At 33.5% G+C, this 17537-nt stretch overlaps 3 protein-coding genes across 9 annotated transcripts; 2 read left to right on the top strand and 1 right to left on the bottom strand.

Moving 5' to 3' along the window:
- The first annotated feature begins 1732 nt into the window (after positions 1-1732).
- Positions 1733-4901, top strand: LOC110631351. 2 transcript variants are annotated; one of them, XM_021779150.2, is made up of 5 exons: positions 1733-1988; positions 2127-2375; positions 2457-2542; positions 2695-3840; positions 3970-4901. In XM_021779150.2, the coding sequence occupies exons 2-5, from the start codon at positions 2156-2158 to the stop codon at positions 4750-4752; spliced, it is 2235 nt and encodes a 744-aa protein (XP_021634842.1). In that variant the 5' UTR covers positions 1733-1988; positions 2127-2155; the 3' UTR covers positions 4753-4901. The 2 variants fall into 2 exon arrangements, with proteins under 2 accessions (XP_021634842.1, XP_043806014.1); XM_043950079.1 differs by having other exon boundaries at positions 1733-2375.
- A 410-nt stretch (positions 4902-5311) lies between these two features.
- Positions 5312-12274, bottom strand: LOC110631347 (MADS-box protein AGL42). Of its 5 annotated transcripts, none has more exons than XM_021779143.2 (8): positions 11779-12271; positions 11494-11678; positions 7594-7678; positions 6307-6368; positions 6138-6237; positions 6013-6054; positions 5890-5931; positions 5323-5752 (listed from the first exon to the last, which is right to left on the bottom strand). In XM_021779143.2, the coding sequence occupies exons 2-8, from the start codon at positions 11673-11675 to the stop codon at positions 5624-5626; spliced, it is 642 nt and encodes a 213-aa protein (XP_021634835.1). In that variant the 5' UTR covers positions 11676-11678; positions 11779-12271; the 3' UTR covers positions 5323-5623. The 5 variants fall into 5 exon arrangements, with proteins under 5 accessions (XP_021634836.1, XP_021634835.1, XP_043806015.1 ...); XM_043950080.1 differs by having other exon boundaries at positions 11494-11971; positions 12133-12243; XM_021779142.2 differs by having other exon boundaries at positions 5326-5752; positions 11793-12270.
- Positions 12275-15256: 2982 nt separating this feature from the next.
- Positions 15257-17284, top strand: LOC110630950. Of its 2 annotated transcripts, none has more exons than XM_021778610.2 (4): positions 15257-15460; positions 15840-16087; positions 16393-16633; positions 16772-17284. In XM_021778610.2, exons 1-4 carry the CDS (start codon positions 15275-15277, stop codon positions 16892-16894), a joined length of 798 nt encoding a protein of 265 aa, XP_021634302.1. In that variant the 5' UTR covers positions 15257-15274; the 3' UTR covers positions 16895-17284. The 2 variants fall into 2 exon arrangements, with proteins under 2 accessions (XP_021634302.1, XP_021634303.1); XM_021778611.2 differs by having other exon boundaries at positions 15259-15460; positions 16420-16633.
- Positions 17285-17537: the final 253 nt, after the last annotated feature.

Raw genomic sequence — 17537 nt, 5'->3', positions numbered from 1 at the left:
TTATTAGATTAAATTTAAGAAATTAAGAAGTAATTAATAAATATAGTTGTTAGATTAAAGAGTTAATCACTTTAGGTCATAATACACCTCTTCACACTCATAAATTTAACTGGACTAATTGAAGAACATTGTGTTAAACTACTTTTTCACCTTATCCAGGTCAGCCTCAATACGCAGTTTCCCGTACTAACAGTCATCGACAAGAGTGTAATTCAGTCTCTATAAATTTCAAGATTCCACCCTTTTAAGCAATAGATTCCCTTTTATTTGATTATTTGATTTTTTTAATTTTAAGCTTTTTGCTTAAAACAATTTTCATATTACTGCCTTTACATATATGCAGCATGTTCACACACTGTTTATGGCTTCCCCATAATCTGCCCTAATCCCGTCTAGGGCACACTTGACTGAAGGAAACTTATAGCAATCACAGTGAGAAATCAAATAAATTTTAAGGGGAAAAAATAATTTAATTAAAAATAGGAATAGCAAGTGCCAAGTGGTCCTCCCTGTCAGGTGTCAATACAACTGTGGGGTTTGGTTGAGGACTGAGGATACTGTGTTAATCTGCAACCGGACAACGCTTGAATCTGACTGAAAGTGGGATTTTATATTTGTTTCCTTTTTCTTGAAAATTATTATATTTATACATACACGAAATTAAAATATATCACCAACGTGAATTATGCATGAACATAAATATATTTGTGTATGGATTACTAAAAAAAATAATGTAAAATACTTTTAAGAGATTTAATTTTTTAAAATTGTATTTATTCTTAAATATCAATTGATCGGATTCAACCACTTAGGTATTTTCTCATTACCAAAAAAAATTAAAATATTTTTTGATTAGATGAAAATTTGAAATTATTTTTCGGGTAATTGAATTCCTAAGAAAAATATATTTTTTTTTCATAAGAAAAAAATATTTTCTAAAAATTGAAAATTTCATTGAGTAATATGAATTTTTTATATTTAAATTTTATTCACACTTTTTATTTTTTATTAATACTATTGAATAATAAAAGATAAAATAAAAATAATATATTTATAAAATATATTTTATAAAACAAATTAAAGAGAGCGTAACACCCTAACGGGTAGAGACCAGAGAGAGCAATCATGACATTGTTTTCTCTGTACAATGTTTTTGAAAAAAAAAAAAAAAAATACAATGTTCAGGTTTCTGGCACATGATGCTCCACCTTGATTTTTAGATTGCGGTCCCCCGAACGTTAATAATAATAATAATAATCTATTTGTATTATTATTTCAAATTATAAAATAAATAATATTACAATAAGTTAAAAAAAGCAACACTGAGCTGAAACTCATATGAGTTAGTTTTATATAAATCTGAATTTAAATAGTACTTGTTTTAAGTTTTTTTTTAAAAAAATATTAATAGGCTTTAATTTAATGATATTATTTTCGTTTTTGAAACTAAAAAAGCCTCAAACTTAAATTTCATTGGCTATCAATTATGTTAAAGAAAAAAACTTTTTTGAAATAAACGTTTATTAAATGTATTTTGAAATAAACGTTGCACAAAAAAGTTTTTTTCTTGAGAGAAACGTTTATTAGATGTATTTTGAAATAAACGTTTATTAAATGTATCTTTTCGGATATAGTAGAGTTTTCCTGTTGAACCATGGAGAATTAACCACACACCGAATGGCCATGGCCTGATTCAGAAATAGAAAGGTTATATATATATATTTATATTCAAAAATCTAAAACTATTCGTAGAGATGTCGAAATAGAGCGAATCTACCCTCTAACATAGATAATAATTAGAGTTTCGAAAAAGGCAATCCAAATATTTTTTGGAAATATTTAAGGTTTGGTCATATCTCAGATTCAAGAATGAGGATCGTAGAGGTCGAAGGGGAAGCATTGGCAAAACCAGATCCTCGATAAACCCACTTCCGTTTTAAACCCAGGAAGTGCGCAAAGAGAAAATCACTTCGATCGTAGAGATCGAAGTGAGTTTTTATAATTATTTCAGCTTTTCTTACTCAAGAGCACTCGCTACTGCTTTTACGAGTTGTGGTTGTCGCTAATTTTCACATTTTTACAACCTTTCTTTCTTTTTCTTGACTATTTTCTATATCCATAAAAAGCTAAAAAGAGAAGACTTTTACAACTGGAGATGGGAAAGGAATGGTATTGGGGTGGTGGAAAGTCGTCTAAGAGAGGAAGAGGAAGACTAGATAAAGAAAGTGCAACAACTTCTGGTTGCATGTGTTCTGTATTTCAGTTATTTGATTTCCATCAGTTCCAGTTTCCTTCACACAACCACCAGCCTTCATTAAAGCCCGATCAACCTTTCCTTTCTCAGACTGAGCCTGAGGCTGAGTTCATCTCCGAAGGTTTTTATCTACTCTCCCTCGTTTAACTTTCTTCTTGAGAATTATGAAACAGTTTCTTTTTTTATTTCCTTTTTAATTCAGGTGCCGAAGCATCAAGGAATGGCTTGGAACTAGACGAGCCTTCATCAGCAACGACTGTAGAAGCAGATGAAAGTTTAAGCATCCCAGTAAGTTTTAAGTGCTCTGATATTATTACTTTTTTCCTCAGTATTTTAAAATTGTGTTCTTCATAAAGATCCCTGTTTGTGAAAAGTAAGTAATCATGGTGATGATGACAATGTTGTTATTTATTACCCTTTTATTTATGAAAAAAATCTAGATGGGTATTCAAATTAAAACAAATGGACATGCAAGTTCAAGACTACGAGGAGCTACAAATGATTCTTCCTCAGAAATCGCCTCTTCCCCAAGTATGAGGAGCCCAAATTTGGTTGCTAGACTCATGGGTCTTGATCTTGTTCCTGATCAAAGCTATTCTCCAACCTTTTCTTCATCAACTCGTGGGACTCCAAATCCTCTAGGGAAGTCTCAATTACACCACCACTTTCGACATCGGCAGTTTCTACAAAGCAAACAAAGTAGCCACAGAAGTAGTCTGGACTGTGATTTTTCAGGAGCGCTTTCTTTGCCGGAGACTCCGAGAATATCATCAGCTAGAAGATCAGATGTGGAACCCCGCTTGTCTTTTCAAATCAACAAAGAAAACCTGAGCCCTAATGAAGAGCAGGTTCTCTCTCGTATCTCATCGTTGAAACGTAAAGAACTCAAAACTGAAGACGAGAATAGAAGTCCAGGCCACTATGCCAGGCAGATTGTGAAGCAGGCCAAAGAAAGCGTTAGCAGGAAAGTTGGGTTGGACATTACAAACACTGTCAAAAGCAGAGAGCCAGTAAGCAGAGATGAGCTTGTTAGCCAACTGAAGTCCAAGAAAATGAGCAAGGTTCTCACCAAAGTCACTGCTGATTCAAGTCCAGGCAAGCACTCAACAGCTCCTTTCTCACTCAAATCCTTGGAACCCAGGAACAGGCCAATCTTTAGAGCATCATCCACCAAGGACCATAGTATTTCTCAGTCTCTAAAACCATCAACTTCAGCACATTCAAGGGTCAATGTCAGGCTACAAAAGACCAAAGCTCCAACAAAGTCTAAGTTGCTAGCGTTGCAAGAGCAAGAGTACGACCACCAGCATCAACAGAGACCCATTAAGAAGTGCAAGAAAGTTGCTGAAGAGAGGTTTAGTCCACCTCTTAGACTCGCGAAACCTCCGCAAAGTTCGGATATTATCCGAAAAAAGCGGGAAGAACCACTTGTACGTCCAATAATGGCAACCGGAGCAAACATTCCTGAAAAGAAATGCGAGAAATCCCCATTATCAAATGACCTGCTCAACATTACTGTCCCTACCCTCCTCCTTCCAGTCAAGAAAGATCATCCTCCTCAAGCAGTGGAGATTCCTCAAAAACCGGTATTTAACTGTATTTTAGAAGTTACTTTAGCTGAACATCTATTTTTAGTCTATTGTCTTTACCATTCTTGAGTCAGTAATATTCCTTGCTTATTTTTGAAAAGTAAAGTTTGTGAGATGCCGTTATAGGCACCAAATGCTCAAGAAGCGAAACGTAGGTCACAGTTATCTAGTTGTTCGAGCCATTCGTACAAACAACAAGAGGCTCTCAATGCCCGAGGCAGCAACAACGAGGATAGGTCTAACGGAGCAGCTGCCACCACCACCGAAGATGAAGCAGCAGCAGCAGAATTACGGGAGTACGTAACTAGAATACTGAGACACGTTGGCATAGAAAAGGATACTTCAGTGTCGTTTTCTAGGTGGTTCTCTCCGTCCCGTCCTTTAGACCCTTCAATTTTTTACTATCTAGAAAATTTCAGCACTATTTCCCATGCCTCCAGCAACAGTGAAAAGTACGCATATGGTCAACTCAAGCATAGGTGTAACAGAAAGTTGCTGTTTCACCTTGTGGATGAAATGTTGGTGGAGATTTTAAAGCCTTGCATGAACATGAAATCATGGGCTGCCTCATCATCAGGCAGTGGATATAGTAATAATATTGCTGGTAAAAAAGACGTGCGTGGCTCACATTTAATTGATTTGTTATGTTCTAAAGTTAGAAGCTTCCCCTGTACTGATTGTCGCGTTCTTGAAGATATTGATGCTTTGGTAGAAAAAGACATGCCACTACTGAAGCTCCAGAACGATGTGGCTTTCGTCGAAGTAGAAGGGATTGTAACGGAATTAGAGAAGGATTTATTGGACTCGATAATACATGAAACAGCTACGATTTTTTATGGTGATGGGGTTAGTAGCATTGAAACGGCATGGCCTTTTCTGATTGATGATGGGAAAGCAAAGAGGGGTTGAGGTCTGCACGTGGAGATATTTGATATCACCTGGCAAGTGATGTGAGGTTTACTTACGGTTGTTAATTACATTGATGATGAGATGTGAAGGCGAATAGATTTCGTCCTTTCTTGCTAAACACTTCAACTTTTAGTTCTGCTGTTTCCTTTGCATCTTCTCGGTTTTGTTTTCCCTCTGTTTTCATTCTCCCTTTTCATTTATCATTTATATTTTGCAAAAACATAATCACTTATGCTTAATCAGTACACATTTTATTTAACTGAATAGCTTGCATGGACCTCTCTGCTCGTCCATTACATGTGTTTTGCTTGAACAAAAATGGGAAAGAGAGGAGCTTGTGGTGCAGGGCAAGGCAGTGTGTTGTCTTTACATATGCATATGGGTATTGTTATTATGAAAGGTGTAAGGCAGAGAGGACCATTGCCTATGTCCCTAAATCATGCAAATAACCATTATTCACAAAGCTCCATTTCAGTACCCTAGCCCCTTTGACCATCTTGTTTTTGGATTCCAAGGAAAAGGGCACAAGAAATTGAATAAAAAGATTAGAGACTTTTTTTCTTCTAAATTGCATTTAACATTCTGCTAACTTCCATCCATGATTGAGGGGGGAACTCCCGGAAAGGAAAATTAACTCATAATAATCATTGCAGCTTTTACTTAGGTGAATTTGAAATTCGAAATCTCACTGTTACAAAAATATAATAAATGATTGACTTATATATTTAATTTGTAACTATAAATTAAAGCAATGATTTAGAATTATTGCATCCGTTTTCTGCCACTACAATATAATATTATAGATGCTATAATCAGTGCAGCTTACGAGTAACTATTTAATACTTACAGCAACTGGCTAAAGATGCTATAATCAGTGCAGTTTTGGTTTTGGAAAACCAATGGACAATTCAGTCTCCACCTCTGAATTCTTCCTACTTGAGCTTAAGTTTTTCACAGCTTCTTTCTGTTGAGTTGGATGCGGCCATGGCTTCTCACCACACTACATTTATCATGGTGCACCAAATTAATATTAATAAAAAGATATGACCTAACTCGATCAGTTCTCTTTAGGGTTAGGGTTTGCCGCAACTACAACACAATTGTGCTAAAATTTTAAAAACAAGCATAAGTATTTACTTTTTCTCGTAAAATTGTGTTCTCTTCCAACAAGACCCTTTTCTGAAATAGGAATCAGAAAATAAAATATTAGGAACTCAAGAAATCTTTTGTTAATTTAGTATCTAACATTGTACTACTTACCTTCTCTTGTAGTTTCTCCATCTTCTCCTTGAAGAACTCATCCTGATATCGTAAGCCATTTTAAGTTTTGTATTAGCTTTCAGTCACATGCATCAACCAAGTCAGAATAAGACGTTTATAGATACCTTCCTTGCTCTGATGTTGCTTAAGCTTTTCTCTAGTAGATTGTGCATATCTTGGAGTTCTTCCAGAGAACAAGAATTTAAACCTCGTCCCAATAACTTCCTGAAACACACCAATTTCAAATTTTAATTACCAAGACTGAGAGGACAATCTCAAACTAAAAACACGCACCGTTGTGAAATTTCGAGCTGCTCAATCTCATTCACCATCTCCGTGGATTCACTAATTATTTGCTGCATGTAGAATTGGGAATCTTAGCAAATCAGAGTTCTATGAATCATAGCAATAGGAGAAATGATCCAGATCTAGACAAGTACATTACCTTCAAGTTTCGGTACATATGATAACCAACAAAAACAGATACTGTTTTCTTACCCTCTCTTCAGTAATCTTCTTACAAGGATCACATGAAAATAACTCAAAATCATGATTAGTTACTTTATCTTACGTTTAGAATCTTGTAGTGTTTGTTTTAAAGAGGGTTTTGGTGTTTTAGGTAAGCATAAAGCAGTTAATATTCTTTTTAATTGAGGCAACTTTTTTGTGTTTTTATATCATTTTCTTTATAAAAATCTCTTTTATATACTAAATGAAAAATCACAAAACAATAATAATAGATAAAAATGTTTTATTATAGTTTCTTATATGAAAATATAAATTTAAGGCATGCCCGACATTGTCAACATTCCTTGAGCAAAATTTTCTGCAGTAAGCCAAAATAAATATATACAAGAATTAGTCCCACCCGAATATCTTTCACCCAAGTGTGGGAAATATTTTGTCAAACACCACGATTTCAATTCCTTGTAAAATGGTATAATATCAATTCGCTTGACAGACTAAATAGTATAAATTTTTTACTGATCATATAGCTATATAATTCACACTTCACAAATTTACTATGTGTAAAAGTAGAAAATGGTTGTGCATAATTTTATTTTAATTTAATTATGAATATTTTTCACTTTGCTAAAATTATAAGTTTAATATTTAAACTAAAATCTGATCAATTAAATTCAAATTTTTCTATCACAATGATCATCATTATACATTTTCAACATATTTAATGGTGGAAAAAACCATTTGCAATTCTACCTCTTTAAATTTTATGAAAATACATCGTAAAAGTCAGTTGTCTGCTTAAAATTCTATCCAATCGACGGAATATAGAAATTTCAAACTAATACGAAATTATTAAATAATTTGAATTAACCATTTTAGATTTAGTAGAAAGTGGATCTAAAAGTTATTTTGCGTTAATTTGGACTGGACTGTTTCAGTACAGTTGCATTTAAAATACATGAAAATTTTGAAGTAGTAAGAATATAAATTTAACTCGGAATTCATCATTATAATAATAAATGAATTTATTTATTTTTGTATGAAGAATTAATCGATTATAACTAACTCTTAAACAAAGGATATAAAAATAAAGCCACATGAAATGAAAGATCAAACCTGAATGTATTGTTCTTTATCGACGCTGTCAGCTTGAACATGAGCTTTGGGATGTTTACGGTACCGTTCTACGGTCTTTTGCATGCTGAAGCATCCAACCAGAAGATGCAATCAATACCATATCATTTCTATTCTAAGGAAAAAAGAAAAAAAAAAAAAAAACAACTGAAGAGAACCTCACAGTGCAATAGCTTTTGTATCATTACAAACATTAAGCCTAACGCTAACATTTCCTTTCTCATGAGCAGGAGCGAGGGCCAGTAAAAGATTTTCACAAGTGTATTGCAATCTTTGCATATCAAAAGGAAAAGCCAGTATAGGTTTTAGGGAGAAGGAGAAATTTTAAAATTGTATGTATATTTAATAATTTTATTATAACGATTAATCCTAATTCATTTACTAATTAAGAAATGTAATCAACGAATTTGAGTAATATGACTCAGTATCAAAACTATACTTTCTATTTTTGTATTCAAGTGGTGAGACGTGAAGATCACTCGATTTAGGGGCTGACTCAAAATATAATGCTAATTAGGGAGATTAAATGTTCGAATTAAATCAATCATCTGAAGAATTTATAGTTTTATGATGGTGGGTGTATGGGCAGGGCTTGCTGCCCTTGGCTAATTCCTCACTTGGTTTTCCTTTTCCCCTTTCCCTAAACTTCTTATTAAGTAAAAGTATTTACTTATCAAAAACAAATCTTCATATGTCTATTAACATACACCATTATTCACAGTTAAGGGGAAAAAACATAGATTATATCATTTATAGTTTATTTTAAGAAATATTAATTATCCCTTTTTAAATCACAAAAATTATTTGCAAATAATACAATATGCTAAACTTTTTTACTATAACAGTTAGAGATATTTATTTGATTATATTAAACTTTTTTTTTTGTCTTAAATTTTGGGAATATCCAATTAATTGGAATTTAATTTAAAAATTGAAAATCAATTAAATTAAAGTAATATAATAATTATGTATAAATATCTAAAGTTAAAATAAATTAAGTAGTAATAACTCTAGCATATAAGAATTAGCTACTTGCTTAGAGCTGTTTACTTGTACTGTGATTCCACGTTCAAAAATTACGGCAATTTCAAATTATATAATAACTACCACGAAACTACTAAATAACTTGGGTTAATCATTTTGGAAAGTGGAAAATGGATCTAAAAAGTTATTTGGACGGTCGGGCTGATTCAATTGGTATCAGAGCCACCCTGAGTCAGATAAATTGTGTAGAGTTAGTGGACCTGCGAGAAAAGGACTACCCGTGAGAGACGAGGTGGAGCCGCCCGAGATACTAACGAACAACAATACCCAAGGATCCGGTCCTGGTTAACAATTGTATTCGATTCAGTTGCGATGAGGATGTCACAAAATTAGCAAAGTCAAACAAATTGAGGACGTCGCAAAATTAGCAGGGTCAGACAAATTGTGCAGAGCTGGTGGACCTGCGAGGAAAAAGGGCTACCCGTGAGAGACGAGGTGGAGCCGCCTGAGGTACTAGCGAAATACAATACCTAAGGGTCTGGTCCTAGTTAGCAATTGTATCCGATTCAGTTGCGATAAGAACGTCGCAAAATTAGCAGGGTCAGACAAATTGTGCCGAGCTAGTGGACCTGCGAGGAAGGGCTATCCGTAAGAGACGAGGTGGAGCCGCCCGAAATACTAGCGAACCACAATACCTAAGGGTCCGGTCCTGGTTAGCAATTACATCCGATCCAGTTACAATGAGGACGTCGCAAAATTAGCAGCTCATTGAAAAATTGCAAAATTAGTGTGAGAGTGTAAGAATCAGCTACTTGCTTAGAACTGTTTGCTTGTACCGCGTTCCGCATCAAAAAATTATGGCAATTCTGAATTGTATTAATAATTAGCACGAAACTACAAAATAACTGATTTGGATTAACTATTTTGGATTAAGTAGAAAGTTGATTCAAAAAGTTATTTTACCCAGTTTGAACCAGTTATTTGACCCGGTTTGAACCGGACTGTTTCACAGCTTTTCTAATTATAAGCTAAATTTATTGTTAAAAGTAAATGAATGTTTTAGAAATATTTAAAATTTAGTTAATTAAAAGGAAATGTTGAAATAAATTGCAAAAGTTTAAATTAAATCTTGAAGAAAGGAAAATTTTTCAAATTAAGAGCTATGAATAACAAAAATTATGGGTCTAAAGGGGAAAAATATATAGTGTGTGGAATGTAAAAAGAAGAGGGGACATGTGAAAGGGAAGAAAAAAAAAATTGTTAATTTAAATGGAAAAATGTTAAAGGAAGAATATGAAATTTATTTGGGCTGAAAGGATATCGACCAAGCAAATGTAAAGAAAATAAGCATATAACTTCACATAGAAATACACTAGCACATCGCAAAACAAAAGAAACTTCCAAGTATTAAGACGTTTTGATCATGAACACGCTGAAAAATATGCATCTCTTTTGAATGTCCTGCTCATGAATAATTTTAATTAGTATCTGCATCTTCACAGCAAGCGAAAATGTAGAAATTAAATATGTGGCTTCTCATTTCTCAAGGCAAAGTGCATCAACCTAGTGACAGAAAATTCTTTACATATATATAGAGAGAGAAAGAAAATTCTATCTCCTTAATGTCTTTCTATCCCATTTTCCTTTCTCTAGTCTATGAGACTTGGCTCATCACTTCGTTAAACTAACAAAATCCCCACTTGTTAATGAAACCTCCCAATCAAGCTCAAGATCAGAGTCTGAATTTTCTGCCCTTAAAACTAAACTGTTTTCTCCAATCACAAAATACTCAATCTAGTTAACCTCAATTTGTACCAACGTTACTAGATCAAAATCATAAATGAAATGGTTGGCAGATTTCTCAACTACTCAGAACTCAGAAATAACAAACATATTGTAGCATTTCTCAGACATAAATCAGCCATTTATGCCTATTTACAAGTGTTTTTAAGCAAACACATGAAAATACTAAAAAAGTATCCATTTAAATGGCATACAATCCACAATGCGTGAAGCCTTATTCCCAAAGAGGAAGAGTTTATCAAAGAACTGGAGAAAAAGAGGGCAATCCAAAATAGCAGACAAAAACCATAAGCAAAGAAATAAGAGCCTTACCAACAAAAGACAATTCACTATCTTATGAAATGAATTTCAACGAGTACCACATATATAATCAAGCAGCAATGGTGAGAGAGGAACTCATAACTAAAGGAGATAAATAAAGAACAAAACCATAAAAAAATGGAAAGAACAAGATCCATTTTGGTGGTTATTCTGTTTCAAGAAAATACGACGGTTTTAACATGAAAATCCATTGACTAAGACACTAGTACAGCGGTTGCTAGTTCCCAGTGTGACAACTGAAAAACCAACCAGATGACAGTAGCTATGATTCCAGAAGCTGTTGAAACCTCCAATGACATAGTTCTAATTAACTGGAGAATTTGAGCAGAGCTGAAGGGACTAGCTAGGACCGCTAGCTGATATTTCAAGCTGGATAAAACTTAAAGGAGAAAGAAGAAACAATATGATCAGAGAAAGAGAAGGAAGAAAGAAATTTCTTGAAAGGAGGCACTGATAAATATCAAAAACTTCCTCTCTAATTTTTGGGAGCCAAGTAAATCAAACGCAGAAGTGGCACACCAACAATGGATGAGCAAATCTAATTACTGTTTGTAAAATCCCTACGGTACAAATGAAATGGGTCGTAATCACTCTTCTTAGACTCTAAGACTGACTGAAGTGACATAGAAAGCAAGCGCATCAAACAATTTCAAGCCATCAAAACGGCAGCCTGCAGCTTTTCGATTGCAGGTGACCATACAGTGGTCCAATGACCCTCAGTAATTAATTTAATTTAAAACAGAAAATTATTCATTTCATTCTTTAAAAACGTACTCATTGCTTGAGAACTCAAAGAGCCTTCCTTTCTGTGAAAAGATTAGGACAGCAACTTCTGCATCGCATAGAACCGATAGCTCATAAGCTTTCTTTAAAAGCCCGTTTCTACGCTTCGAGAAGGTCACTTGACGGCTTGCAGCATTTTCAATCCTCTTCATCTGAACCTTTCCTCTCCCCATGTCCTGGTTGATCATGTAAATCGACCAGTTACCATTGAGGATTTTCAATAAAACCTTGCAAGTGAAAGTAATTCTCTTGTTGAAATTGATACAAAAATCTCACAGAAGGTCGTAAACCTCAGAATCCTGCGCTTTCGCTGAAGGAATTTCGCTCTACCCGTTCTTTACCAGACCACCAAAGAGGCTCAAACTATCAACATTTGACAAGAATTATACACACCCAGAAAACCCAGAAATGGTTTACACTTGCAGAACTAACCATATACGAAAATCACCAGCCCAGATATGGAAAATTCCTTTACAGTAAAAACAAGAAGAAGAAGAAGAAGAAGAAGAAAATATATCAAAGATTTGAACAACCAATGACAACCTAGGAGATGGGAAGGAAACTAAACACATAGAAGATGGAGCAGTAAAGAAAAACAAGTGACAAAGAGAAAACCCTAGATTCACTTACAAAAACCACACCCTACAGAGATTGACGTACACCAGGATATTTATTTTCATACAACAAAACCCTAAATTATCAAGATCTCATCCCGTCGAGAAGCGGAAAAGTGCGTATATATTCGCAAATTTTAGAAATGCAAAAGTAGACCATTTAATAAGAGAATAATTAACAAGAAGGCATACTGTTTAGCCTGTTTTGGTAAAATAAGTGTAAAAAAATTTCAAAAAAATTAAAAATATATATATAAAAAAGTGGAAAGTAATAAAAAGGTGTCAATTTCATCGTACAATGATGTGCGCAACTAACCAATGGACATCCGACACCGCATCGTCGACGATCACATCCACCAACGGGAAGAGACCGTCTCACGTGCCTCACATTTTATGGCGAGTCAGCTAAACCTCGAGATAATTTTTAGCTTCAGTTAATCACAAAATGAGCCATAGCTTTCTTCATATTATACTTTAATGGGAATTTTATTTGGTTAGATTTTACTTAAAGAAATTATTAAGACTTATTTAATTCAAATGAGTACAAGCTTAATTCAAAAGACTTATTTCATACAAAGTAAATTTTTTATGAAATAATTTAATTAGGATGAAGAAAATATTTTATTCCTTTAAAATAAGAAAAAAAAACATTCCGATTTTGATGGAGTTAAGAAAAATGATTAATTAAATAAATAAAATTTTAATAATTTTTTGTAAACTACACATATCTGAGTAGTTAGACTGATCATGGCACTGAACGGGTTTAATTAATCTGATTTCTTTAAGGTTTTATCAGGTTTTTATTACGTCATGTTTCTTGAATAATCAATATTTATCTTGACGTGGTTGCCTAGTTTATACTTAAAAAAAAATATTCAAATTTCTTAGCTTTATTATACTTTCGAATAATTAAATATCTTGTTATAATATTAAAATCTTGCTGCTCTCAGCAGCCTTACAATGCAATTTAAATTGTAGGTTGAAAAAATGTATGGCTCTCAGTGTGCCTTGATTTGAAACACTTGCACTATAAGCGAAAAAGTGGGAGAAAAAAAATTTATTTTTCATTTATTTTTATTTGGGTGAGGGGAAAATATCAGAAAGAAATAAATTTTATAATTCACTAAAATTGGAGAGAAAATGGGATAGAAAATTTTTAAATTAAAAATATATCTCTAAATTTATTATGTTAATTTTTAATATTTAGAGTTAAAAATGTAATTCTAATATTTAGAAAATATATTTTTTTATATCTTTCTCTGCATATTCTAACACACTAATAAAAGTTTATTTTCATCTGTAATCATTATTTTTCTTTTCTTTTCTTTTTATTTTACTTCTCAATCTAAATATATCATTAGATTGGTCAGCGATAAGGATTAAAATTATAATTTAAAAATACCAGGCAGCCTAACTTGGTTGGTCAACGAAGCATAGTACTTGATCCCAGGGTCCTAGATTCGAGCCACACCCCATCCCCTCTTTATCTATAAAAAGAGATTTAAATGTTATAAATATATGGTTAAAAAAATTATAATTTAAAAATAAAACAGTGTTTTTGAAGAATCAAAATATGATTGGATAACCGCATTAAAAATTCAACCGATAAGTTCAGAATACAACTCAAAGACAGAATGTAAATTTACATATTTAGCCCAGCCCACAATATAATGGATCAAAAATCTAACTCAAAAGCACCACCCAAATCCAACCAAAAAATTTGGACAGTCTTCATACCCAGTCCATCAATTGATGGACACCACCCAACCGACCAACATTGCCCATCATACATCTCACCGGTAACAAAAGCAGGCCAACCAAAGATCTGGAGATAAAGCCATCGCCAAATCGGTCAGTCGTCAATACGTAAACCAACGATTAAAAAAATCAACAAAAATTTGGAAAAATAAATGCAGAGACTATAATAAAATGTACTAAGAGAAATGTAATAAAATTAAAAAAATTTTAATTTTTTAATTAATAATAATAATTATAATAATAAATAATTGTAGAAGAATTAATCCATCATCTTTAAATTATTAATTAAAAAAATATAATTTCTAAATTTACCTTGCATATTTTTTTATGAACAACAAATAGAAATATAAAAAATTAAAATAGAAAAGTGTCTATCGTCCAATGGATAGGACAGATCAATCAAGATCGGCATGCACAAATCGTATAAAAAATTTGTCAAAATCAGCCACTGCAAATAATCAACCAGAAATTTCAACAATCCATCGTGAGCGATCCGAAGAAAAACGATTTGCTTTTGACGTTTTTATCAACAGTATTTTATCAAACACTAATGTCTAAAAATTATCGACCAATATTCGTTCAGTACTATCATATATCGTAAAAATCAAATACAGACCAAACAATAAAAACACAAAAAAAATCTTCATATATAAATAAAAAAAATCCCATATCAAATTCCATCAGCGACTTTTGAAACAGAACCTGCAAAATTGAGATAACGCGGAACGAAAAGAGAAGCCAAAGTTGAGGCTCCAATCGCCAGCGAAAACAAAACCCACGACTTTTTTTGTTTCTTTCGCTTTCTCTCTCTCAATAAAGTAATATTATAAAATTGAGTCAACCATACTGGACAAACCGCCCCGCTAATCGGGTCCAATGATTAGTGATTAGAAGTGGCGGGCAGGGCTTGAGCAGTTCTATAGGCTTTTCTTTTTAAGCATTTTTTGGGATAAAATTTTATGGAGTTATGAAAGATTTATAAAAATTTAAATTAAAAATGTGCGGTTTTCCAAAATAAAAAATTTAAAATATTCAAAAATTGTATTTTATAATCTATCAACATGATTGGTTTATAATTATCTTTTAAAACTTCTATTTTTTTTTTAATGAAGGATTATAGGGAATCACATGGAAAATATCATTTTCAGAGTTATGCTGAAATCACTAAAAATAGAAATTAAAACTAAATTAAACTCTTAAAAAAAACTGAAATTAAACAAACGGATTAAAACCCACTAAAATTATGACAATTTTTTTTTTCAATTTCAGCTAATTTTTTTACTAGACTTTTAAATCGCTGGTTGTGGCCCGAACAGGTGGCCGGGCCTGTAATTGGGAATCGGATTGGCCCAAAAGAGACAAGATTCACAGCTGATCCTCATTCATAACCCAAAACATGGATGGAAAAGAAGATGAAGAAAGGGAAGGTGAGTGCGCCAATGGCGGAGGAAGGAACAAAGAAGAGAAAGATGGGAGAGAGAAGAGAGACAGACAGTGGCAAAAACGCATCATCTAAGAAGTGGCCTCTTATCAAACCCAAGAAAAATCTTCAGATTAATCGTCTCAAAGATACCGATCTTTTCACTGTACGTTTTCCCTTTTTAATTTCCCTTCTGTATATATGTCCTGACGCATAGCTTTTTGTTCCTTTTTCTGCACTAGAATGGATGGGGTTTCTCTATAGATATGATAATTGTCGGTGCTGAGGTTGAGCAGTCTTCAGGAATTTAAACCTGATTCTAAATTTTAACCTTCCTTAGTGCTTCTTTGTCTTCTTTTCATTGTGAATGAGTTGAGGGCTGTTTCAGCATTTAAAATGACTGCCTAGTTAATTATCTGGGCTGTGCCTTCATTTGAGCTTGCAAATGATCAAAGTGTTTACTCCTCGTCTATTATGTTCTTAGGTAGTTAGGGTTAAGAAATTCTTCTGGCTGTAATAGTTTTGCCTTTTTCTAAAATATTCAGGTGCAGAGTTTTCTCACATCTGCTGAATCGAAGTCATTTATCAAAGCTGCAGAATCTGTTGGATTTCTTCACCAAGGGAGTCTTGGTCCAACTAAAGGAGAAGCTTACAGAGATAATGATAGAATATCTGTAAATGATCCTGTTCTTGCAAATATAGTATGGGAGTCTGGACTTAACAAATTGTTTTCTGATATTAAAATTCGGGGAAAGGTTGCTGTTGGCTTGAATCCAAATATCAGATTCTATAGGTTGGATTTCTTGTCTCTGATTTCTGATATGCAGTATTCTTACAGACATTCTCAGTTCTTAATAATGCTCAAATAGCTATTTTATTCAAATTTTTTTAGCAATAATCTGGTGTGTGCAAAAATACTTGGCTTGTGACTAGGTATATATGGAATTGGATAGAACATATTTAGGCTTACCTGAGTTGAGTTCAATACTCAGATCTCTCTATCACTTAAATTTTTAGCTAGCACTGCGTTTGCTTGTTTAAAATAGTATTGACCTAATTCTTTTTGTCCCTTGTACTTTGAAATTAAATACCTTTTAGGGGTTCAATGGGTTTTCTACTTTTCAGGTACAAGGCAGGCCAGCGTTTTGGGCGGCACATTGATGAAAGTGTTGACCTTGGGGATGGGAAGCGTACACATTATACACTGCTAATATATTTAAGTGGTGATTCTAAAGCTAGAACGAAACATGATCCAAATGACTCAAAGGATTCTTCCTTAGAGCCTCTAGTTGGAGGAGAAACTGTCTTCTATGGTTCAAGGAATGGTGTTGTAGCTGAGGTAAATACCTTCTTTTGTATGTTTTTCCCTCATTGTATATGCCTTTTTTGATTTCACAAATTATTCTCCTTCCCCTTGTTGATTAGCTTTGGTTTTCATTTAGCCAATTTGTGTCTGTTGTCAATTTGAACTATGTAGGTGGCTCCAACTGAAGGGATGGCTCTATTACACATTCATGGGGACAAGTGTATGTTGCATGAGGCCCGGAATGTTACCAAAGGTGTCAAATATGTGTTCCGTTCAGATGTGGTTTTTGCTTGAAGAGTGGCTGCCACTTCAAAATGAAGCAAAATCTGTAAGATTGTTTACTTCAAGTCTGTTTCTTTGCCTCCCTTCTGAATCTCTTGTCCTGCAGCGTTTCATCTTCCAATGTGCCAAATGTTATTCAGTTATTTTTTTATGCATCAATGATGTATACTGATTTCACACTGATAATTACCTTGACAACATTATCACCGTTGCCAAATTTTCGTAATTGTAAATGTAGTAGAATAAAGATGTTCTTCAACTAGAAGTTGTTTGTATGTTTTGTTCCGAATGGGATCACAGCTTTCAAGTTCTGATCACCGGTACCATACTTGTATATCCCTTTTAAGGATAATTTTAATTTGGAAAGACCATTTTAGAGCTAATAATGTTTTCTTCATAGTCATGCAATTGCTTCTATCTGCTGCTGTAATGACAATCACATAGAGAAGCTTTTTACCTTCAACTGCCCTGTTAAACAAAGGAAGCAATGAGATATTGTTGAGGCATTGCAGATGTTCATCTTCTAAGATTGCGTAAAAGTACAATGTAGCTATTCAATTTCTTTGCAGCCAGCCTATAACAGACCATCACCATGAAAAGAAAAGGAGATAATTTTAGCAAGCAGCGGGTCAGATCATTTTATCATGTGCGCACT

Source organism: Manihot esculenta, chromosome 14 (genome assembly GCF_001659605.2).
Source record: "Manihot esculenta cultivar AM560-2 chromosome 14, M.esculenta_v8, whole genome shotgun sequence".
NCBI classification, from domain to species: domain Eukaryota; kingdom Viridiplantae; phylum Streptophyta; class Magnoliopsida; order Malpighiales; family Euphorbiaceae; genus Manihot; species Manihot esculenta.
This window is presented reverse-complemented; position numbering and strand designations above follow the sequence as displayed.

What these genes read in the sequence shown, in the direction of transcription:
- LOC110631347 (XM_021779141.2), bottom strand. Translation starts at nt 11,690, where the DNA reads ATGATCAACCAGGACATGGGGAGAGGAAAGGTTCAGATGAAGAGGATT. An exon ending in GCAACATCAGAGCAAGGAAG is followed by an intron (nt 6,055 to 6,137) that starts GTATCTATAAAC and finishes TTACGATATCAG; the next exon opens with GATGAGTTCTTCAAGGAGAA. An exon ending in TGGAGAAACTACAAGAGAAG is followed by an intron (nt 5,932 to 6,012) that starts GTAAGTAGTACA and finishes TTCCTATTTCAG; the next exon opens with AAAAGGGTCTTGTTGGAAGA.
- LOC110630950 (XM_021778610.2), top strand. Translation starts at nt 15,275, where the DNA reads ATGGAAAAGAAGATGAAGAAAGGGAAGGTGAGTGCGCCAATGGCGGAG. An exon ending in AAGATACCGATCTTTTCACT is followed by an intron (nt 15,461 to 15,839) that starts GTACGTTTTCCC and finishes TAAAATATTCAG; the next exon opens with GTGCAGAGTTTTCTCACATC. An exon ending in GGAATGGTGTTGTAGCTGAG is followed by an intron (nt 16,634 to 16,771) that starts GTAAATACCTTC and finishes TGAACTATGTAG; the next exon opens with GTGGCTCCAACTGAAGGGAT.
- LOC110631351 (XM_021779150.2), top strand. Translation starts at nt 2,156, where the DNA reads ATGGGAAAGGAATGGTATTGGGGTGGTGGAAAGTCGTCTAAGAGAGGA. An exon ending in GGCTGAGTTCATCTCCGAAG is followed by an intron (nt 2,376 to 2,456) that starts GTTTTTATCTAC and finishes TTTTTAATTCAG; the next exon opens with GTGCCGAAGCATCAAGGAAT. An exon ending in ATGAAAGTTTAAGCATCCCA is followed by an intron (nt 2,543 to 2,694) that starts GTAAGTTTTAAG and finishes AAAAAAATCTAG; the next exon opens with ATGGGTATTCAAATTAAAAC.